Source organism: Ambystoma mexicanum, chromosome 3q (assembly GCF_040938575.1).
Source record: "Ambystoma mexicanum isolate Mex_15411 chromosome 3q, UKY_AmexF1_1, whole genome shotgun sequence".
Classification (NCBI taxonomy): domain Eukaryota; kingdom Metazoa; phylum Chordata; class Amphibia; order Caudata; family Ambystomatidae; genus Ambystoma; species Ambystoma mexicanum.
This window is the reverse complement of record NC_090926.1, coordinates 1,265,411,288-1,265,433,218: the sequence shown is the minus strand read 5'-3', so window position 1 is coordinate 1,265,433,218 and position 21,931 is coordinate 1,265,411,288. Positions and strand designations below refer to the sequence as shown.

General features: G+C 48.5%; 1 protein-coding gene across 3 annotated transcripts in view; it reads right to left on the bottom strand.

The window, feature by feature from the left end:
- The window catches only part of LOC138447860 (lysosomal alpha-mannosidase-like), a 493,239-nt gene that overhangs the window by 434,611 nt on the left and 36,697 nt on the right, over nucleotides 1–21,931 (bottom strand). For all 3 annotated transcript variants that reach the window (XM_069604300.1, XM_069604302.1, XM_069604301.1), the window contains exons 3-4: nucleotides 9,139–9,312; nucleotides 6,909–7,102 (exon numbers count right to left, since the gene is read on the bottom strand). In XM_069604300.1, the coding sequence (XP_069460401.1) occupies nucleotides 6,909–7,102; nucleotides 9,139–9,312 (368 nt within the window). The remainder of the gene's footprint in view (nucleotides 1–6,908; nucleotides 7,103–9,138; nucleotides 9,313–21,931) is intronic.

Below are 21,931 nucleotides of genomic sequence, written 5' to 3'. Positions count from 1 at the left end.
AGCGTAGTCTGGCATTGGGCGTTCTGCTGAGTTGCGAACAGGTCAATCTCAGGGCACCCCCAATCTGCGAAGACATTGGAGACAATGTCTTTGTGTAGACACCGTTCGTACTATATGGGCAGCGGGAAATCTCTGCCGAGCATGTTCGCTAGAAGATTGTGTTCTCCTGGGACGTGTTGGGACAGCAGGAACATCTTGTGTTTGAGAGCCCACATCCAAATGCTCTGGGAGAAGCTTGGATAGCCCTGGAGAGTGTGTGCCCCCCTCCCCCGTTTATTTAAGTAATACTTGGCTGTGGTGCTGTCAGTATCAGAACTATCTTCCCCTGTGGCTGTGTCTGAAAGGCCATCAGGGCTTTGAATACAGCTAATAGCTCTAACAGGTTTTTATGGTTGGATGCTACTTGTTGGGACCACACTCCATGCGCTGTCTGCTGAAGCAGGTGAACCCCCTACCCCTGAGGGATGCATCTGTGGTGAGAGTGGCTTCCACTGCAGGGGTGGTGAAGGACTTCCCCTTCAAGAGGTTTTCCCTCGACCACCACTGCAGAGAGAGAACAAGGGCTGGCGAGACAACTACCAGATCTTCCCATTGTCCACTGGCTGTTGAGCCACTCTTGCATGGGACGCAGGAGCGCGTGGGGAACTAAGTATATGCATGATGCCATCATACATAGCAGCCGCATGAGAGAGCGTCCTAAGATGCTAGCCCTTGGCAGGAATATATGGCGGCGTGCCTGTCGGATGATGGGTGACCCCTTGCCGTGTATGCCGCAGTTGCCTCTGATCGCCCTGGCAAAGGAGGACGGGCAGTTGAGAACTATTATCCGGACATATTGGGAGTCAGTGGGATTGATCGCTATGGGCGACATCTGGCAGGATGGGACCCTGATGGAGTTCGATGAACTGGAGGCAGGGTCGGGGCTACACAGGGGTCAATATGTAACATATCACAGGGTGGTCCGGGAGGTCCGGAGCACGTGGCCCGAAACTACTTTGGCCGATGAACCGGATGCCACGCTGGAGACAATGTATGACGCATCAGAGGGTGGACACGAGGTCTCTAGGTTGTACGAAATGTTGATGACAAAGGTTGGGAATGATTTCGGGCACTTGAGACTGGAGTGGGAAGCGGAGATGGGGGCCCCGATGTCAGATGGGATGTGGGAGCGCGCCCTGGGGTATCACAAAAAGGTATCGAGGAACGCCAGGTTCAAGCAGATACAGCTCTATATTACGCACAGGGCATACATGACCCCCCTTAGCATTTCCAAATTTCTGGGTAGTGGGCGCCAGGAGTGCCCCAAGTGTAACGAAGAGAATGCTGACATGATACATATGTTCTGGGCGTGCCCAGTGATTGCAACTTACTGGGGTGAAGTGGCGCGGAGGCTGGCAGGGAGGGGTATCACACTTAAGGTGGATTCAGCTTGGGCTTGTCTGCTGGGAGGGTATCCAAGGGCACGTAAGCTTCGACATGTTGAGAAACTTAAAGATCTGGCCTATGTACTTGCCAAACGTAGGATAGCCATGGAGTGGAAGAAATGTCATAAGCCGCGAGTGGAGGTCTGGTGGCGGGATCTCCAAAAATGGGCGGATGCCGAAACGATAGCGTGGCAAGATGGCAGTACGGCAGGGGATGAGGAAGAAATAGGCTCTCTCACGGCATGGAAGTTGTTGTTAGCTGAGCTGTTTGGAGCGGGATCGGCCTCGGCTGGACCTGAGAGCGATGTGGCCCCACCACACGGAACGGACACTGATGGTGGACACTCAACAAGCTCATAGGGGGGTGGGATGGGGATTGCAGTGCCTTATTTTTTGTTTGTTTGGTTTTGTTGTTTGAAGTGTTTTATTTATGTTTCGTTGTAATGTTGTTTGGTTGAGATAAAAAATAAAAATATATTTAAAAAAAAAAAATACATAGCAGCCGCATGGCTTTGCGTACCATCACCTCCCGACTGGCCACATATTGATGGATCTGAAAAAGCATGTTATGAACCCTCTCGTTGGAGGGGAAGACGAGGCTGTCCTTCGTCCGAATTAGGGCCCCCACAAATTGTTTTACTTGACTGGGGACTAGGCTGGATTTCTTCTCGTTGATCGAGAATCCCAGACTGAACAGAAGGTCTACGGTCTTCTGGGTGTTCCAGAAGCATGTGTCATAAGAATCCCCTGTTACGAGCCAGTCGTCAAGGTAAGGGTAAACAGGGACGGATAGTCTGCACAGGTGTGCTGCCACTACTGCCAGGACTTTTGTAAACACCCTTGGCGCCGAGGCAATGCCGAAGGGGAGCACCTTGAATTGGTAGCGTCTATCCTCTATCATGAACCTTAGATATTTCCTGTGTGCTGGCAACATTGAAATATGAAAGTATGCATCTTTCATGTCCAATGTTGCCATGTAGTCCCCCTGTTTCAACAGTGGGATCACTTCCTGCAGCGTTACAATACAAAACTTTTGAAGTTTTACAGATTTGTTCGCTGGGCGCAGGTCTAGAACAGGGCGCATGGTGAGGTCCTTTCTCGGTACAAGGAAGTACACTGAATAAATATCCTTGTTTACCTGCAGAATAGGGACGTCTTCGATGGCGTCCTTTCCCAGAAGTGCTTCCACCTCTTGAATCAGGATCTGCAGATGGTCCGCCGTGAGGCATCGTGATCGTGGCGGTCTGAACTGTGGTGGTCGGGTGAATTCCACGCAGTACCCGTGGGCGACCGTCTTTATGACCCACTGGTCTGAAGTTATCCACTTCCATGCCGCAAGGAAAGATGTTATTTGCCCCCCCGACCAGGGGGGGCATGGGAGGGGACCTGGATCCGTTGGTCATTACTGACCAGAGGCTGAGGCTCCTCTGGGGTTAGGTCCTCTGCCGAGTCGCTGACCCCTAGGTGGGTAGTTGGCAGGGCTTCCGGATGCTTGTCCAGAGTTCCAGTTTCCTGTATTGTAGTTGTTTTGACCAGCAGGGGATTGGCCCTAAAAGGATAGATGGGAACCACCTCCCTTCTGGGGGTGGGAGGACTTCTGTGTTATCAGTTGTAAGGATTTAAGAGTCTTGTGCTCTTTCTTGGCCGTCTCCAGAGCATCGACCGCTTTACCGAAGAGATTGGTCTCTTCTATGGGTTTGTTAATCAGAGCGCCTGTGTCTCCGGTTTGAAGCCCGAGTTTCGGAGCCAATCATGCCTCTTGAGCAGTGTGCCCTGGGCCAGGGACCTGCCTGCCGTCTCTGCAGTGTCCAGAGTGTTTCATTATATTTTGATTGACCGGTCTGCCCTCGGTCACGATGGTGAGTAGTCTGGACCTAGCAGGTTCAGGAACCTCCTAGAGACCTTCTTGAACAAGGTCCCATTGTGCGCCTGCATAACTGGAAAGCAATGTAGTGTTTGCTATGCGTGTGTTGAACGCAGCTGCCGAGGTAACCCATTTGTCTAAGGCATACAACCTTTTAGATTACTAATCTGGAGGGGCCTCCCCCGTAGCAAGGGGAACTCCTGCTAGTTTCCGGGTGGTAGTGACTACCAAGGAGTCGGGGGTGGCGTGGCACTTGATATATTGAGGGTCAGTAGGAGATGGCTGAAATAATTTCTCCACCCTGGGATTCACTGCCCGGGTCTGTGCTGGTGTGACCAGGGAGGGGGCCAACCTTCTTTTAAAAGAGTTCAGGAGAGGAATGGCTTGGCTTGAGGCGGGTTTCTCTTTGAGAACGTCCTCCACAAAATCTTGTTCGGGTACCGCCTCCTGGGTGGTGATCTTAAAGTGCTCAGTTGCCTTCCTTAAGATGGCATTGAAAGCGATTTGATCGTCCACAAGCGAGGCCTGGCGGGCTGGAATGGAAGGAGGGGAATCCAGGCATAGGACATCTGTGTCCTGATCTTGTGTAGGGAGCCCCCATGGCTCCGTCACCACTTGCTGGGTCTCCTCCCAGTTGCCAGTGGCATCTTCCTGGTCATCAGTGTAGTCTTGCAGGAAGGAAGGGTGTTAGGGAGAATTCTCTCTTTAGGCTGAATTTCCTAATCTAGTGAGTCCCCCAGCAGCTTTGCTGGATTTCTGGAGTTTGTTTTTTTCTCCTGCCAAGAGTGAGACTCTTTTTCTCCCACTCTTGGACATGATTTATGGTGTTCCTTTGACTGTTAATGTGTTTTATGGGCTATGGGGTCCTTTACTCCATAGGTTCTCATGTGTTTTTACTATGTGTGTTACACAGCACCCACCGTGCAGTAACACAGGGGTGTCATAGTGACACCCCACCATAGACTCCATACCCTGGGACTGACTACTGTCTCCCAGGGCATGTTAAGTCACCATTGGCTTTACTAGTCCCAAATTATTAAGAGAAACCAGTACAAACCATCATATTGTGGACGTACTGGTCGGGGCAATTCGATTGCCCCGGGGTCTGTTAGTCGAGGGGGCACGTCTCCGTCCCCCCTGATCGAGTTTTGGCTGGTGGCAGTGGATACTACTTTTTATATTCAACAGCAAATATTTTCCTATGGGATTTCCCATTGTTTTAGGCTACTATCTTTATTTAATTATTTACGGTAGCCTCGAACATACCGCCGGTTTATTTAATGAATATTAATTCTCCGGTTGGTATTTTTTGCCAAGACGCGATTCTAAAATGGCTTTTGTGTTCTCTTCTGTGACTCCAACCCAAGTCGAGCTCTTTGTTCCACTTTCTGGTGGGCTTCTCCACAGAAGCCTCCAAAGGTGGTGCCACTCTGTCTGGGTACCACAGGCGGTGTGGGAGGGGTTTAGGCACCCTGGACCGAGTTACCTTTTCTTGTGTGATTGGCCCAAGTGGTGAGCCGTCCGGCTCACCACTTAGCATGTTTGAGTGACAGCTAGGCTGAGTGAATGGGGGTTTTCTGCATAAAAGCAGGGCTTTGGGGACTGGAACTTCAGAAGTTGCCACAGGACCTGAGAATCCGACGAGGGAGAAGCTGAGCCGACCTGCCACGGCGACACCACCGGTGGAGCCCTGCAGGACCGTCTCACCACTTTTCCCAACGACAGAGGAGATCTCCCGCCGGAGAGTTTTCTTCCTTTGACTGGTGGGGATAACCAGTTTCACCGTCTTTTCGCCTTCCCGACGTATCTCGTGGCCACCTTGCCTGTGCCAAGCACCCCGGCAACCGGGATACCACGTTTTACCACGACCGCGAATTAAAGGGTACTACCTTTAACCGGAAAACTCCGCGGCTGGTTTCTACCCTGGCAGTGCAACGACCTTCGTCTTTCCTCCAAGTCGAGATCTTTTCTTCCCCTGGACGACGAGGCGGATTGCATCCTGACTGTCCTCGTAGGCCTTGCAAGCACTGGGGTGCCGTGACGGGTCTTTAGACCTGTCCACGGTACGTTCCATGCTTTGACGGTTCCTTAGGCGCCAGCCCAACCGCCGAAATAATCCTCGCGAGACTGTCTTCAATCTCTGCCGAATCGGTGTGAGACAACAGGTCAGGAGCCCTAGCGGTAGATTTACCGCCTACCGCAGCGCTAGAGGGCCTAGCAGTGGATTCTTCGCCTGCGGAAAGGCTCGGAGGCATAGGAGTAGAGTTCGGGCCTACCGGGGACTTAGGGAGCACCAGAGCGTTGGTTGATCGCAATTCGGTGGCCAAACCAGATTTAGAGGGAGCGCCCTTAACTTTGGAGTGCCCAGTCGCAAGAGGCTGCTGCGGATGTGGGGAAGGCTGTTGATCTACCAGATCAAGGGATTCCGTCAATATTTTCGGCGGTCCTGTTGGCGCTTTCACCCGTTTCGGCAGAACCGTCGAAACCGGTGGTGGGGTTGTGTGCTTAGTGTGTGGCTTCTGTACGCCCCTGTCGCCGGGTGTTGTCCTCAAAGCAAGACTTACGTCAGGCCTAGCGGGATCAAGGACAGGCATGGTGGGCCTACAAGCGTCCTCCTCAAGGGCAATGGCATCCGACACGGATACCTGGTCATCATCAATGCCCCCATCACTTTCAGCAGGTGCGGCGGTGGGGGAAGAGGATTCAGCCCGCGACATACTGTACAAAGCCCACCGGCGCTCCTTAATGGTCTTAGGCCGAAGGAGTCTACAGGGCACACACCGCTTCTCGTAATCTAGGGGTAGACAAGAATTACACATACTGGGCTCATCTTTCCATGGGTACCTGACCCTACACTTAAGGCAGAGCCTAAATGGTGTCCTCACCATAGCGAAAGGTATTGACAAAGGTGACCAGACCTAGAGTGCAAAGAGGGGGACAGAGGAGAGACATAGTGAAAGATTTGGCCACCCGACCCCACTCTCACTATTGTATAGGCCGGTCAGAGGGCCCGGCCACGTAGATGGCTAAGCCAACGGATCTTAGGCGGCGAAATCCACCGCTGTAGAAACTCCCTGCAGTCTTCACCGTCAAAGTGACTTATGGGGAAATAACCAACAAAGTCGGTATAAAGATAAACGTCTCTTATGAAGAGCTCCACTATAGGGCAACCAGTTATCTGAGTGGAAAAAACAATCTGAGGGACCTTGGCGCGTGAGGGATTTTGGGTACACTACACGTCACAAAAGGGATAGTGTTACAGACACACCTATGCCGATGTCCCCTTTTGGTTCCCGAAAGACAAGATGCAACACTCCGCGGTTACCACTGGATGTCGGACCATATGCACAGCATGTGATTCTAAGCAGATTAACAAGCATCAAAAAAACTAAATATTGTAATTGAATCTCCAAGTCAGCCCTTTTGCCGAAATGACCAACGTGACTGTACTCCACTATCTTACCCAGTGACATCCCCGATTCAAAACTGCAACCATTCATTGAGAACACATTGCCAGCTGTATTTTCCATAAAAGGTTAAATGAAGAAGCATTTACATACATTGACAAAACAAAGGAAATCAATTTGGATGCCACCTACAGTGACTCATGCACTTCCTACCTGGGCAAACAGCGAGGCCTGCTCACGGGAGTGGCCAAAAGGATCGATGTGCCATGCTACACGTGGCTTCCCACACTCCCCAAAAGTGTCCTGCAGAAACTGGAAGCCCAGAGTCATCTGGTCGATGATAGCGCTGTAGTGAGTAGAAGCTTCATCATTCATACACCAACCACCATTGATGAACTCCAGTCGACCTGCAGAAAGAAAAAAACTATAGCCAGACTGAGCAATGAAGGAAAGAGAGCCATGCCCCAAAGCTATAGCAGATTTAGGACAGCCCCCTCAGACATTAAAACCAGCCACGGGACAAGCTTGAGCCACAGCTGCGCTCCAAAGCGATAGCATCATACCCTGGGGAGTGAAACATGAAAGACCCACACCACTGGCCAAGAGCGCAGCCAGACCCTGGACCTTAAAAGTACCGTAGTTAATCCCCTTATAAGGGTGTGGAAGGAGGAGACCGACAAACACGGGTGATATTGTTGTGGGTATAAACTTATTTTGTGAAAATAAAGATGGGAAAACCATTAACTGCTAAGAGGGGGTTATCTGCCGCAACTAAATACTAAGTACTCTGTCAGGATGTCTGTCTAAAGCAAATAGTGCACCATCCTGTGTCAAAAAACCTATTTCCACCCTTGACACTCTTAACTAAAGGAAACATGTGCATCTTCTTGGCCGAGGGAAGGCCTCCCTTCCTCAGGTCTGAGGCTTGGTGTTCCCCACCTGGTGACGAAGTGTATTCTCCAAAATGAGCAAAACAAAAGTTCGCAGCACAGAAAAGAATGTCTCTCCAAGCCACTTATCCTGTTGTTCACAATACCAGGGGGATGACTCCCTCCCCCTCTGGTTCTTCTTGTGACTCTGTGTGACAATTCAACAAGTGATGGGGGAATGTCCCCCTTCCCCTGGCCCTTCTCAGGTTTCTTAGGGTGCCAGAGGAAATGACCCTTTCCTCTGGCTCCTGTCCAGCCTCTCATAAAAACCAGGGGGAATGGCTCCCGTGCCGTTTTTTTCTCCGACTTCTCACAATACCAGAGGAAATTACTCCCTTCCCTCTGGTTCTTCTCAGAATTCACTGCTGATCAGGAGGTACACCTGGTACACTATCCAGTCAGGTACATACATTTGATAGAATTCCTTCTCTGTAGTTGAGGTTTCCCAGACCCTCGCTTCAGCTGCAATTACCACAAGGTTTTCTGCACTTGGAGGTCCCAGCTCCCTACTTCATATGCAATTGTTTGCTTCAAGTCTCTTTCACAAGCTCTAATCCCTAACCATCTCTAGGGGGCCCCAAATCTAACTTCTGTCCCCACAGCTAGGCCCGGGAAGCTCCTACCTTCAGGGAGCTTCCGTTACAGGTCCGGGTGGTTCCATAACTCGATTTCTTCCGCCTGCGCTCTCTGCGTGGTTCACCCCAGCCAGAGCGTCTCCGTAGCTGCTGCTCGCCGCTGGTCTGATTTGTCCGCGTGGGCTGCGCTGCCCCTTCTCTCTTTCACCAGTCTCTGCAGTATGCTTCCAGCCGGGCGAAGGGTCCTTCTTCCTTCAGCCCTTTTCGGAGGCTTCAACTTCTCGCCTCACGTCTCCGTTTTCAGTGTTTCCCTTTGCTGCAATGCCGACCTACTTGCGCTTCCACGAGGGAGGCCTGAATGACATTCAGTCCTTCTTCCCTTTTCATTTCCCAGTTACACAGATTATCCATATTGACTAGACTGCTCGTGTTGGTTCCACAGGGTGCACTTTATTACTCCACACTGCTTCTCGTCTTGTTATTCCACTCAACTGGAAAACTTGGGCTCTTCTGCACAGTCTTACGGCCGGGTTCATACAGGTAGTCTGTACTCTCTAATCTCAGTACTTTTCAGGGGGTTTGATGTTCTACCTTATGTTACATGTAAAAGTGTGGAATCATATTATCCTAAATAAAGTAGGAGGATGACGGAGGGTGTGACATTCTCGATATACTTCGTTCTTCCCAGACAGTTGTCTCTAGTCTCACGGTGAGGGGGGGGATCCTCTCCATCAGATCCTCCTGCTGAGTACCACCCACAGGAGAACTATTGGGTAGCAGCCTCACCTCCCTGGCCTCATGGGAAGGGACTCCCCCTAGGGAGGCAGGGACGACAACCAAGGATTCGTCACACCCTGGCACTAGGAGGGTTACAGCCATTTGATGGGCACAATAAAACTAGAAATCGACGTCCCCAGGTTTATAGGGTGCTCTACTTACCCTCGTTTACAAGTCCTTTCACGCTTTCCTTCTTAGACTCGGTCTGCAGTGCCCACCAACGAGCAAAAAAGGCAATCTCCACATAGATGAAGCGCTTGGTAGGGTCAGAGAGCAACTGAGAAATGACAGAGTCCAGGATGTAGCGCACGCCTGCATGCTGCTTAGCATTCCGAGCTACAGGACAGACAAACAAAAGGACTGCTATGAGCATGATTGCAGCCTGTCGCGAAAACTAAACACTCAAGCTACGCGCTGGCAATATGGGGGTCAGACACTTGCATTTCCCCATAAGGGCACAGAAACCTCCCCTAGATGCTACCTGGAGGATTTGGGCAGCATGTTGTGTACAGGCCCGTTTAAGTTAACGCTATTTGAACTTTACGTGCCTCAAGGTGCAGCCAATATCCCACACAAGCCTAAAGATAGTGCAGTATGCTATAGCCCACCATGTGCCCTTTGATTAAAAAACACTACGAAAATAATTTGTATAATGCTTTTCAGGAGACAAACAAATATTGCTACATTCTTAAATTAAAAACAAGCATTTGGTTGCTTATCATTAATTGCAACCTTTGATGGCGAAATATCCAACCAAAGCAAGATATCCACAAACTGTACATAACAAAACATTAACAGATGCAAAACAAGAACCCCCCCCCGCCCATCCAAATATCCAGAGCCTTTTCCAGAGTGCTTCACTGCCAGCATCACGCCCTGCTGTCACAGACACAGGACAACAATACAATGTTGCAGTCAGGGTCACTACAGGACCTTTGTTGCTAGGAAACTAAATCCAGCATTTGCAAATGCTCAGCGCACGCAAGGTGTACAGTTTCAGAGGAGCGATACTCAACTATTGGGCCACAGTAATCCAGACATTTGGTCATGGTGCAAGTCAGATGAAACCTAGCTGCCTCCATCACTTCGTAAAGCTTTCCTCCACCAGGCTGCAATGACCCAGTGAGCAGTGATAGTTACAACTGCGGCCATCATACGTTCCTTGGTACATCCTGTACCATGAGAGTAAGCACACCATTTGTGTAAGGACCTCCTCTCAAGCCATAATTCTCTTACCAGTGATCTGTTACTCCTGAATACATTAAATGCAGCTTGGCTCCAGTTAAATGTTATTTATGTAACATGTTTAACCTTTTTTTGGAAATTGAATGGCAAATCCCTTTGATGTCTTTTCCAAAACTACGACCAGCACTTCACCAGGTAATGAACATTGTAAATCGGTATTCCATTTGAGTTAAAAGGGCCAAGCTGGGTGAATACTCTACTGTTCAATCGCGTATCAACAATCAGGATCACACAAGATATATTAGTGCAAGGACCTAGAAATCTCTAAAAGGAGTTCTAAGGGAGTTGCAAGATTCAATGTAATGAAAATATTAAAAGGAGGTCCAATTCTCGAATAGCAAACTCTTGCTCAAGTTTCTGAAGAGAATGGACCTGGCCTCCTAAATACATATTGCCCATCATGAGACTAATCTCTCAAAAACTTAGTCTGGAAAAAAGGGTTGTAGTGAATCTGCATTAATATAATGGGGTATTTTGTTAAAAATTCATCTTTGTCGAGAGAAGCTACACATTTTCACCATGGTAGCCACTACTCTGCTTGTCCACGTTTGATGGTCCAGACCCTGGGTCCAAAGGGGAGATCAGATGATTGCATGGTCTATCCAATGCGACAAGGTCAGATACTGAAATTAGGAACCCCTCTCTGACTGGGCTGGAAGGCCAACACGTGTGGACGCCAGAGCCAGCCTTAGCCCAGAGAGGGCTGGTGGCAGTCATCAGGGCCCCATTTCCTGTTTATATACGAGTGGTAGCACACTCCACCTGGAGCACCTCACAGAACACCAGATGCTTGCCAATGTCTCGGTTTAATTTCAGAAGGGCTCAAGCTTCAGAGAACAAGACGGTCCAACCAATGAAGATTACCCAGCTGGGCACTCCAGGCAGTGGAGGTACATGTGTTGTCAGAGAGATTCAGTGATCGGAGAAACAGCTAAGCCGTGCAGCCCCAGGGACCACAGCACATTGCCAGAAAGCAGCAGTGGATGCTAGTCTCCAACAGGAAGTGGAGTTCGCTCTCTAAGCGACACAGAGTACAGAGGCATGTACACCAGACCTGTATTCCTTCATGCTTACCTGGGAAGCTTGCTGCTATAAAACATCAGAACATGAACTGGGACATATACAACGAGCGCCTACAACTTTGGGGATCAGGCGTCGGAAGCCGCACGCCAAGTGAAGTTCGTTGGAGAAGTTCATAGTCCCCGGGAATCGTGAGATATACATGTTTTTGTTGGTGCGACTGTGTGGCCGCTTCGGCACCAAGATGGCGGCTAACAAAGGAGAGGCCTCAGAGAAGACACGAAACTGATTCCCCGGAACTGCGGGACATGGCTGCGGTAAATTGCCTGGAGGAATAGTACAATAGGGAGATATGGCGAAGTGTTCGAACTAGCACCATGAGAGCGCCCGGCCTGGCATACGCTAATGGAGCCTCGACGATCTGACGGCAGGAGGAGATAACATTGGATGCTTGGGCGACGAGGCCTACGGAAGTTGAATGGGGAGTGTGAGGCCATAGCCCATCCGTAAGACAATTCGAAGTGCCATCTCGAATGCGAATCAGAAGACCTAGGAGCCAGACCTTTGTCGGACCGAGGACAGTGCAACAGCTGCACTAAGGCGGAGGCGTACAGGAGTGGAGGGAGCGCCATGTCGGCGAAAGGGTTGAGAGCCAAGACTAAGCAACCCACGATGGAGACTTTCACGAAAATGCAACGGACCCCCTCAACATCGGTGCAGAGCATGGTCGTGACCCCTGCGGAAGACGCCCCCAAAGGGGACAAGCACCAGATCCTGGAGGCTATAACGGGACTGAGTGCTAAATGGGACTTGGCAATGGCGGACCTACGCACAGCTCTAGAGAATAAGATCGATGCTGTGGGTACGGAACTCACTCTGCTACGTCAAGATGTTAGGGCACTTGCAGAAAAGACCAGCGGTCTGGAAAGTGAGGTGAAGATTAATACCGATGTTAGCACGAGCAATGCGAAGGAGATTCATGGCCCTCATTACGACCCAGGCGGTAAGTTACCGCCTGGGTCGTACCCTTACCACCAGGGTGTAAACTATGTTTACACCATGGTGGATGGCGGATTTACCGCCCCATTCCAAGGTGAGTGGGGCGGTAAATCCCCATTTCCCATTTAACCCTTCCCCATTCCCATTTCTGCCCCATAGGGCATAATGGGAATGGGGAAAGGCGCTAATTACGCCACCGTAAATTACGGTGGCGTAATTAGCACCAAGGTCCCTTTGCGGCATGGGTTTTAACGCCTGCAAAAAGCAGGCGTTAAAATCACCATCCCGCAAAGAGACCTTGGAATCAGGCGTTAAGGGTCGGCGCCGTTTACGGCGCCGTAAACCCCTTAACGCCTGGGTCCTAATGAGGGCCCATGTCTTAAAACAACAGGTCGCCAACCTGGAAAATCGTGTGGAAGAGGCGGAAGGAAGGGCGGGGAGGAACAACATTTGCGTGGTTGGCCTTCCGGAGGGGGAAGAAGGTCAAGACCCCACAAAACATGATCCTACAAGGGATCGGAGCTGGGAATCTTTCGCAGGGATTTACGGTGGAGAGGGCGCACCGCGCCCTAATGAGGAAACCCCGGCCGGGGGCCCCGCCAAGACCAATCATCGCGAGGATCGTGAATTACAGGGACAGAGAAAAGATCCTCGAATATTTTCGCAAGGGCGGCACGATAGAGAGAGCATCCACCAACATCACAGCATACCCGGACTATACAATACTGGTGCAAAGGCAGAGGTATATGTATGTATGTATGTATGTATTTATTTTTTGTATAGCGCCGATAGCCTGTGGGCATCAGGGCGCTTAGGCAAACAACGAAAAACAAAACAATACAATAGGAACGTCTGCGCTAAGCCATGAGATGGTCATAATCCCCCGTATCCCAGTTCATCATCTGAAAAGATGAGTCTTCAACCCTTTCCTAAAAACAGTAAGGTTGGTAACGGTTCTGAGTGTTTCTGGAACACTGTTCCACAAGCTGGGGGCCTGCACCAAAAAGGAACTGCCCAGCCCAGATTTCAATTTAAACTTGGGGACGATCAACAGACATTTACCCTTTGAACGAAGATTCCTACTGGGGGTATGAAGCACTAAGCCCTTTTTCAGATACTCAGGAGCAGAGCCGTACAGGCATTTATGCACCAGGCAGAGAGCTTTCAATTTAATACGCTCCTCCTCTCTGAGCCAATGCAAGACTATTCTCTCTGCAGTAACATGATCTCTTTTCTTCAGATTTTTTACCAGCCTAACCGCATTGTTCTGAAACACCTGACAACGAGAAACATCCTTAGAGGGGCCCCTAATAACAGGGCATTGCCATAGTCAAGCCTTGATAGTATAATGGCCCTGGCTACGTTGGCCATATTACCCTCATTAAGAAACGGCCTAATGGCTTTCATGAGCCTTAAGTAATATGCCGTATTTTTTTGTAGGTAGCTAGTCTGGGCATGAGAATCCACCTGTGAGTTGACCATTATTCCCAGGGTCTTCACTTTCTGGACCACCTGGATAGTGGCATTCTTGATTTTAAACGATTTATACTCAGCCCCCAAGTTCGCTAGCTGATGACTTGATCCAAACAGCATCAGCTCGGTTTTAGAATCGTTCAGACTCACCCAGTTTGTCTGCATCCAATCGTCGATTATCTTATAAACCCTGGCTATTATTTCACTGTCTGAATCATAGTGGCTGCCACCCAGTTCCAGAATGAGTTGGGTGTCGTCTGCGTAATTAGTAAACGACACCCCCGCATTCACCAGTAGACTGCACAATGTGCGCATGCATATGTTAAACAACATGGGGGACAGACTGGCCCCTTGTGGGACTCCGAATAAGATGTCATACGGATCGGAAAAACTACTGCCCCAATGTACTCTTGCTTGGCGATCCGAGAGGAAAGACAAGAGCCAATCAATGGCTCCTTCCGAGCAACCCACATTCTCTCTAAGCGCCTTGATAAGAAGGCGATGATCCACCAGATCGAATGCGGCACTTAGATCCAAAAGCCTAAGTACTCCCAACTTGCTTTTATCCATTAAGCTGAGCATCTGGTTCTGCAGGTCCAGCATGCCAGTTTCCGTACTATGGGATGCTCTAAATCCAGATTGTTGTTGATGCAGGATCTCCTCATTCTCAACAAACTGCTGCAGTTGTTGTGTAGCTACCTTGTCCAATAACTTAAGAACAAAGTTCGAATTAGTTATTGGACGGAGATTCCCAGGGTCTTTGGGATCCAGACCTGCTTTTTTAACTAGAGGGGTAATAGTAACTTTCTTAAGATCTCTAGGCACTATGCCCTCTTGAAAAGATGAGTTCACTATTCTCTGTAGAATAGGAGCGAAGATGTCTTTATGTTGTAGAATGATGTTTGGAGGCAGGATATTTTCTGCACAAGTGGTTGGCTTCATGTTATTCAGTACCTCTAACATCTCTGACTCTGAGATGGAGCTAAATTTAAAAGACTGCTCTCTGGCAGAATTATCTGTTACTAAAGGCAGGTGTCTAGATTTGCAGAGGATCTAGCTTTGATAATATTCTGTCTTGCTTTTTCTGTTTTTGCTTGGAAGGCATTTAAAACCATATTACAATCCTCCTCAGATGGCGTAAATGGAGGGGTGAGAGAGTCAGGCTTTTCAATATTCTTCAGAATATCAAAAAGCTTGCTTGTCTTGTTTTCTGCAAGCTCAATTTCACAATTGAAAAAGTCGGCCTTTGCTGATTTAATCTTATCTCTATATTCCTTGTCCTTTTTTTTCCAGATAATTTTGCTCTCCGTGGCTTTGTCTGAAATCCATTTCCTTTCTAAGGTCTGTTTTTCCCTCTTCAAAGAATGAAGCTCTGGAGTAAACCATTTTTGGCTGTTGTTATTTTTCCTAATTAATTTCGAGGTAAGCAGAGCTTCTGCCTCCACTAATTCAGTGAGATGCTTATTATATTTATCCAGGAGGATAATGCAGGAATCCTGATCCTGAAAAGAACCCGCTATTTTATCCGTGCAGGCTTTAAGGAGTAGCACATTCAAATTTTTAAAATCTCTCTTGGTTACTTTGATGTGGGGTTTTAGTATATATACATAGTGTGGTAGTTTTAAGTTAGCTGATATCATGTGGTGATCACTCCAAATGCAAGGGGGTGTTCTGCAGTTTAGTAATGATATGTTGTGACCGCACAACCAGTCTAACTGGTTGCCCTGCGGAGTAGTAGGTTCCTTGTTAAGAATGGTAAAATCCAAGTTATTCAGAGCTTTTTCCAAGGCAATGGCACCCTTATCCTTCTTATTGCCTCGCCGAAAATTCACGTCGCCCATAACAACTGTGGATGCATTAGCAGTACTCAGGGTGTTTAAGTAAGAGCAGAGTTCCGACGAGAACTCTGAAACCAACGCAGGTGGTCTGTAAATTGCTACTAGGTTTAAGCAGTTGTTGGGTGAAAACACTAGTTTAAGATGCAATGTTTCGCACCCACTGAGTCCTAATGTCACTTTGAAAAGTTTGAGACTGTTTTCGGCAATGATTGCCACCCCACCTCATCTACCCTGCACTCTGTTTTCAAAATAAATAGTGTAGTCGTTAGGGATAGCCTGTTCGCAAGTAGGCCCCACTGGGTCCTTAAGCCAGGTTTCGGTTATACAAAAAATGTCGAAATTATTGGAGATAATCATCTCTTTAATATTAGAGGCATGTTTAGGTAAGGAGCGTGTGTTAAGTAAACCAATCCGGAGATCAGCAAACTTCTCCACACACTCTCGTGGTAAATCAGTGTCAGTAATTCCCCCCACCTCCTTACTTGTTGCTCTATTGCATTCATGAAGCCCAACTTCGCTTGCTACTTTTAATGCTGCCATTGCGTAGTCTGACCTTACATAAACACGAAACTCCAAAGTGCTCTAAAAGCCAGAGGGATATTCTATCGGACAGAAAATGAAGGGAGGCCAAACCTGACTCTGCCAACGCCAACACGTCCGGCCACGGACCGGCACAGACCGGCTTGCCCCGATTCGCGTCGGCACGTTTGCGCCGGGTTTGAGCTAATGAAGCAGTCACAAACTACAAGGCTGCTGGGAAGTGTATTTTCACTGCCCAGACAGCACGAGTAGGAAAGTAATCGAAATTGCAGTCAAACTGCGCATTAAGTAAAATACACTTTCTCACACTATGTCAGCAAAGCACACAAGGAAGTTACATGCAATTTACTATATGCTAAGTTTGCTATATGCTTTGGTTGCAATTCGAGTCAAATGAGGATAGCACCAATGAATCTCAAAGCAACTTTAAAATGACTTTTAAATGACTTTTAAAATTTAAAATTATAGTTACGTCGCCGTCAAAAGAAGGCTGAGGACGGCCGGAGTCAAATATATGCTACTGTATCCGGCACGATTGAAAGTACTACATAAGAACAAAGCGCTATTTTTTGACACCCCTGAGGATGTTTTCACATGGCTGGACCTGCAGGGCTGCCCGGAACAAGAAGCGGATCGTGACCGGCAGGATCAAACCGAATGAAGACTTCGTAAGGAGGAGGACCCTGATGGTATAAAGAAACTGTAACTAACTGAACTTTGTACACAATCTGAGCCTGGTGCTCGATTTGGACTGGAATATAGTGAGTGTAACTGTAATTGGTAACGGTTTGGCAACTGTAATGTTTTTTGAAAGGAGCAACAGAACGTGGACGACCTACCCCAATAGATTATTAGTTTCAGCGGCCATTAGGGCGGCTTTACCCTACTGAGCCCTGAGTAGAAGCTTGTGCTAGGCAGTGTAACGCTCACCTGATTCCCGCAGAGGCGCCGGTCTTGACTGGGTGAATGCCGTATCTTCAAAGGTGATGTGTAACACACGGTTGGCTCTTTGGGCTGGACCTCTGTGCACTGTATGTCTGACTCGAAGAGTAAGATGTCTGCAGATAGAAAATATGGGATTAATGAACTGGGGTTATTGGGTGCCTCTCTCCTCTTCCCTTTCTCTTCTCCTGTAGAACCCCAAAGGTTAACACCCTCACCTTAGGTAAGTGAACGCCGAGCTCTCCATCTGCCTCGGGGCAGGGTGCTGTAACCAGTTTCTTCACTGGATAAGGGTGCAGGCCTCTTGACCTCAGAGGACTGCTGTCCGTCGTTAACTGCACAAACGGTAAGTTCTGGGCACTTCAAATGTCTTAAAAGTCTTTTGTAATGATATCTCTTGTTTTGCAGGGTTCCAGCGATGGCGGATGGCGGGCTGATGAGAGTTGAGGATCGAACCCGCGTGAGGAATAGAAGCGCCTGGAAGCACGTAAGTAAGCGCTTGTAGCCTGCTTCACGATGCGCACTAACTGTCCCTTTTATCTTGCAGGTACAAGTTCGGAGCTTTAGAGAAGCTGAAGGGTGCTGGAATACCCACTGGATTCGGCGTGGGAAGGAGTAATGGCACGTGAGTAATAAAGTTGCCCAATGGCTTTAAATGCACCTTCTTTTGTCTTTCAGATGCGGGATGCAGCGCCGAAGGCCTCCGGAGCGTGCGAAGAGCTGGTAAGCTTTTGTCTTTCAGATGCCGGAATGCAGTGCGAAGACCTCTGGAGCATGCGAAGAGTAGGTAAGCCTTTGTCTTTCAGATGCCGGAATGCAGCACGAGGCGTTGGTGACAGCCGATGGACCAGGTAAGAGATGCGCTGCCACTGAAGACCGTAGTGCTAACCTGTTCTTTCTTTGTCTTTACAGGTGCTGCTGAAGACTGGATTCCAGGATGGTAAGCTTTTGTTCCCTTAGGCCCAGGATCAGAAGCAGAAGACACGATGAGCGTTCTGCTGCAGAGAATGCAGAATAACGCAAAGCAAGATTCATCCATCGGGTGTGGTTTAAATAGCCTCCTGTGGTGCTTAGGTGTCTCCTTCCACAGCCACGCCTAAGAAAAGAGTTCCTGCTTTCCAGAAGAGTTCCAGTGTTCTGAACCTAGGGAGTGGCTCCTGCCCCACCCAACAGGAAAAGTAGTCCCAAACAGAAGTGGATCAGGGGTTCAACTGGCAGGTAAGTAAGCAGCATGGTCTGCTGCAGGTAAGTCCATCCAAGCATTATGAGCCCGGCGCTTCCAGCGCTGGGACTGGGCATCTTTATGAGCCTGGTGCCACTGGCGCCAGGACAGGGTCCAAAAGGTCCCAATTGGGACTGGCTGGCACTCGGAACCGGGGTTATGGGTCTGCTTCCAAGGGAGTCAGGCAAGTCCTGATCTTTTGGAAGCAGAGATCATGACAGCACCCCCCCTCAAGGCCCCTCCCAAACCGGGCTTCTCCGGGGGTTTGGGCTTTTTAGGAAATGTCCGATGAAATCTTTTGATTAGACGAGGCGCGTGGACATATTCTGCAGGTTCCCAGGATCTTTCTTGGGGACCGTAGCCTTTCCAGTCAATCAGGTAAAATAGTTTAGATTTGGAGATCTTGGAATCCAGGATGCTTTTGACTTCAAACTCGAGTTCTCCATCAACTAGAATAGGTTTTGGAGATGTAGTTAGTCGGGTTTGAGGTTGCACAGGTTTTAATAGAGAGACGTGGAAGACCGGATGTATCTTCATGTGAGGGGGCAAGTCCAACTTGACCGCTACTGGATTTACTATGGTAGTGATGGAATAGGGACCAAGGTATCTTGGGTTGAATGTGCGTGGTCCTTTTAGAGGTAGATATTTGGTGGATAACCAGACTTGATCTCCTACTTGATATTGGGGGGCTTCCTTCCGATATTGGTCTGCTCCTTTCTTGTATTGTTCTTTAGTCCTTTGAAGGTGAGAAACGGCTTCCTTAAAGGCTTGGGTGATTGTAGAATGCAGGTGGTCTACTGCTGGTGTTCCAAGATCTTGGAGTGGATCCAACTCCGAGGTTCGAGGGTGACTACCGTATAAAAGAAAAAAACGGGGTCTTCCCAGTTCCCGAGTGGACAGAGTTATTGTAGGCATATTCGGCTATCCAAAGGATATCTTTCTAAGTTTTTTCAGTTTGTTGTAGCATGCAGCGCAAATACTGTTCCAGAGTTTGATTGGTCCTCTCGGTTTGTCCGTCGGTTTGAGGGTGGTGGCTGGTCGAAAGTCTCACATCAATTTGAGCCGACCGACAGCAACTTCGCCAAAAATGAGAAATAAATTCACTACCTTGATCCGAAATTAGAACTGAAGGAAAACCGTGCAGTCGGACGATGTTTTCGAGAAATTCTCGGGCCAGAGTTGCTGCTGTTGGTAAGCCTTTGAGTGGAATGAAATGCGCCATCTTTAAGAATAGGTCCACGATTACTAGGATCGTATTGTATCCGGAGCATGGAGGTAGATCGGTGATGAAGTCCATAGAAAGCGTATGCCAAGGGCGAGGCGGGATGTCAATAGGGCGTAAGGCCGGCTGGTTTTTCCTTTTGACTCTTGTTTTGGGCGCATACTCCACAGGACATTATAAAGTCTCTGATATCTTTTTTCCAAGACGGCCACCAGAAGTAGCGCTTGATCTTTTCCGAGGTCTTGGTCATACCGGGATGTCCTTCCATTAAAGAATCGTGATAACAAGAGATTACCTTTTTCTGTAAATCTGTGCTGGGCAGGTATAACCGTTCTTGGAAATATAATAGGTTGTCCTTCACCGTAAAGTCCTTTCCCTGCAGATGCCAATTCTGTATGTCTGCTGGAGTTACCAGTAGCCTGGCTTTATCCTTAACTTCCTCTATGGATTGTGTGGCGATTACACCTAGAATTCTTTGTTCGGGAATGATAGGTACAGGTTTAGGATTGATCAAATGTTATTCCACTCCCATCCGAGAAAGGGCATCAGCTTTACCGTTTTTTGTACCAGGTCGATAGGTAAGTAGGTATATGAAGTCAAACTCGGCAAAGAATAGTGCCCAACGGAGTTGCCTAGAGGATTGAGCTTTTGCGGTTTTCAAATATTGCAGGTTTTGGTGATCTGTAATCACAGTAACGGTGTGTCGGGCCCCCAGAAGATAATGCCGCCAAGCCTTAAAGGCGGACTTGATAGCTAGAAGTTCCTTATCAGTAATAGTGTAATTGATTTCAGGAGGGGAGAATTTGCGGGACCAAAATGCCACGGGATGCAACTGATTGGTTACTGGGTCCTTTTGTGATAGAACTGCCCCCATGGCAAGGCTCGAAGCATCAGTTTCAACGATGTAGGGGAGTTCTGGGCGAGGATGTTTTAAGATCGGTGCAGAGATAAATCTAGTCTTCAAATTCTGGAAAGCTTGTTCCGCCTCGGTAGACCATTCAAAACGTTTGTTTTTCTTTAACAAGGCGGTGATGGGCTGGACTATTCGAGAGAATTCGGGGATAAACCTGCGGTAAAAGTTAGCGAAGCCTAACATGCTTTGAACACCTTTTACGGAGGATGGCGATGGCCATTTGAGAATTGCATCGACCTTCTTTGAATCCATACGCACTCCGCTAGGTGATAATATGAATCCCAAGAATTCAACTTCAGTCACGTTGAAAACACATTTTTCCAACTTAGCGAAAAGTTTGTGTTGACGCAATCTCTCGAGGACCATTTTCACGTGTTTCCGATGTTCAGTTTCCGATGAAGAATAAACGAGGATGTCGTCAATGTAAACAACAACACACACATCTATGAGCTCTCTGAGGACATCGTTCATAAAATATTGAAAGGCGGCCGGGGCATTGCAAAGTCCGAAGGGCATGACCTGATATTCAAATAGCCCATACTTGGTGCGGAAGGCTGTCTTCCATTCATCGCCCTCTTTTACTCGTACCAAGTGGTAGGCTCCTCTAAGATCCAGCTTTGTATATATGCATGCTTTTCTGACTTGGTCCAGGAGTTCAGGGATCAAAGGTAACGGATATCTATTCTTAACGGTGATCTGGTTCAGGGCGCGATAATCTATACAAGTTCTAAGGTCCCCTTCTTTTTTTGGAACGAAGAACAAAGCTGAGGAAGCAGGGGACTTGGAAGGACGAATAAACCCATTCGCTAGGTATTGATCCAGGTATTGTTGGAGGTGAAGATTCTCAGGCTCGGTGAGGGCATAAATTCTACTACAAGGAGGAGTAGATCCAGGTATCAGGTCTATCTGGCAGTCATAAGACCTATGAGGAGGTAGAGAGTTAGCCTGATCCTTCCGGAAAACATCTTGGAATTCTAGGTATTCAGGAGGTACCTGAGGAGCCTCCGAGGAAATTGCTGCCAGTGCAACACCAGGTCGAGGGTGACAAGTAGAGACACATTCTGGAAACTGAACCGTTCTTGCTCGCCAATCGATCTGAGGATTGTGCTTCTCTAACCAAGGAATTCCTAGAATAATCTGGAGCTGGGGGGCCTTGATCACATCGAACACGATCTTCTCATGGTGTCCACCTTGACTTACTAGCGTCACTTCTTGGGTGGTATGCGTTACTGGTCCGGAGGCTATCTCCGTACCATCCACCGTAGTAATGACGTCCTTTACAGCCTTTGGACAAAGAGTCAGATTCATCCTCAAAACCATTTCATGATCCACATAATTGCCGATGGCACCGCTGTCGACGTAAGCTTCAATCGCATGTAATCGATCCGGATGTTCAGGGCTAATGAGGACCATAGGTATCACGAAATGCGAGGTCTCTTAACTGGTTTTAACGCTCGGCAAGAGGACCTCTATTCTTGTCGGGCAAGGTTGTTTCCCTGCTCAGAGTCTGTGACCCTGGTAACTGCAGCTCCTACTGCCTT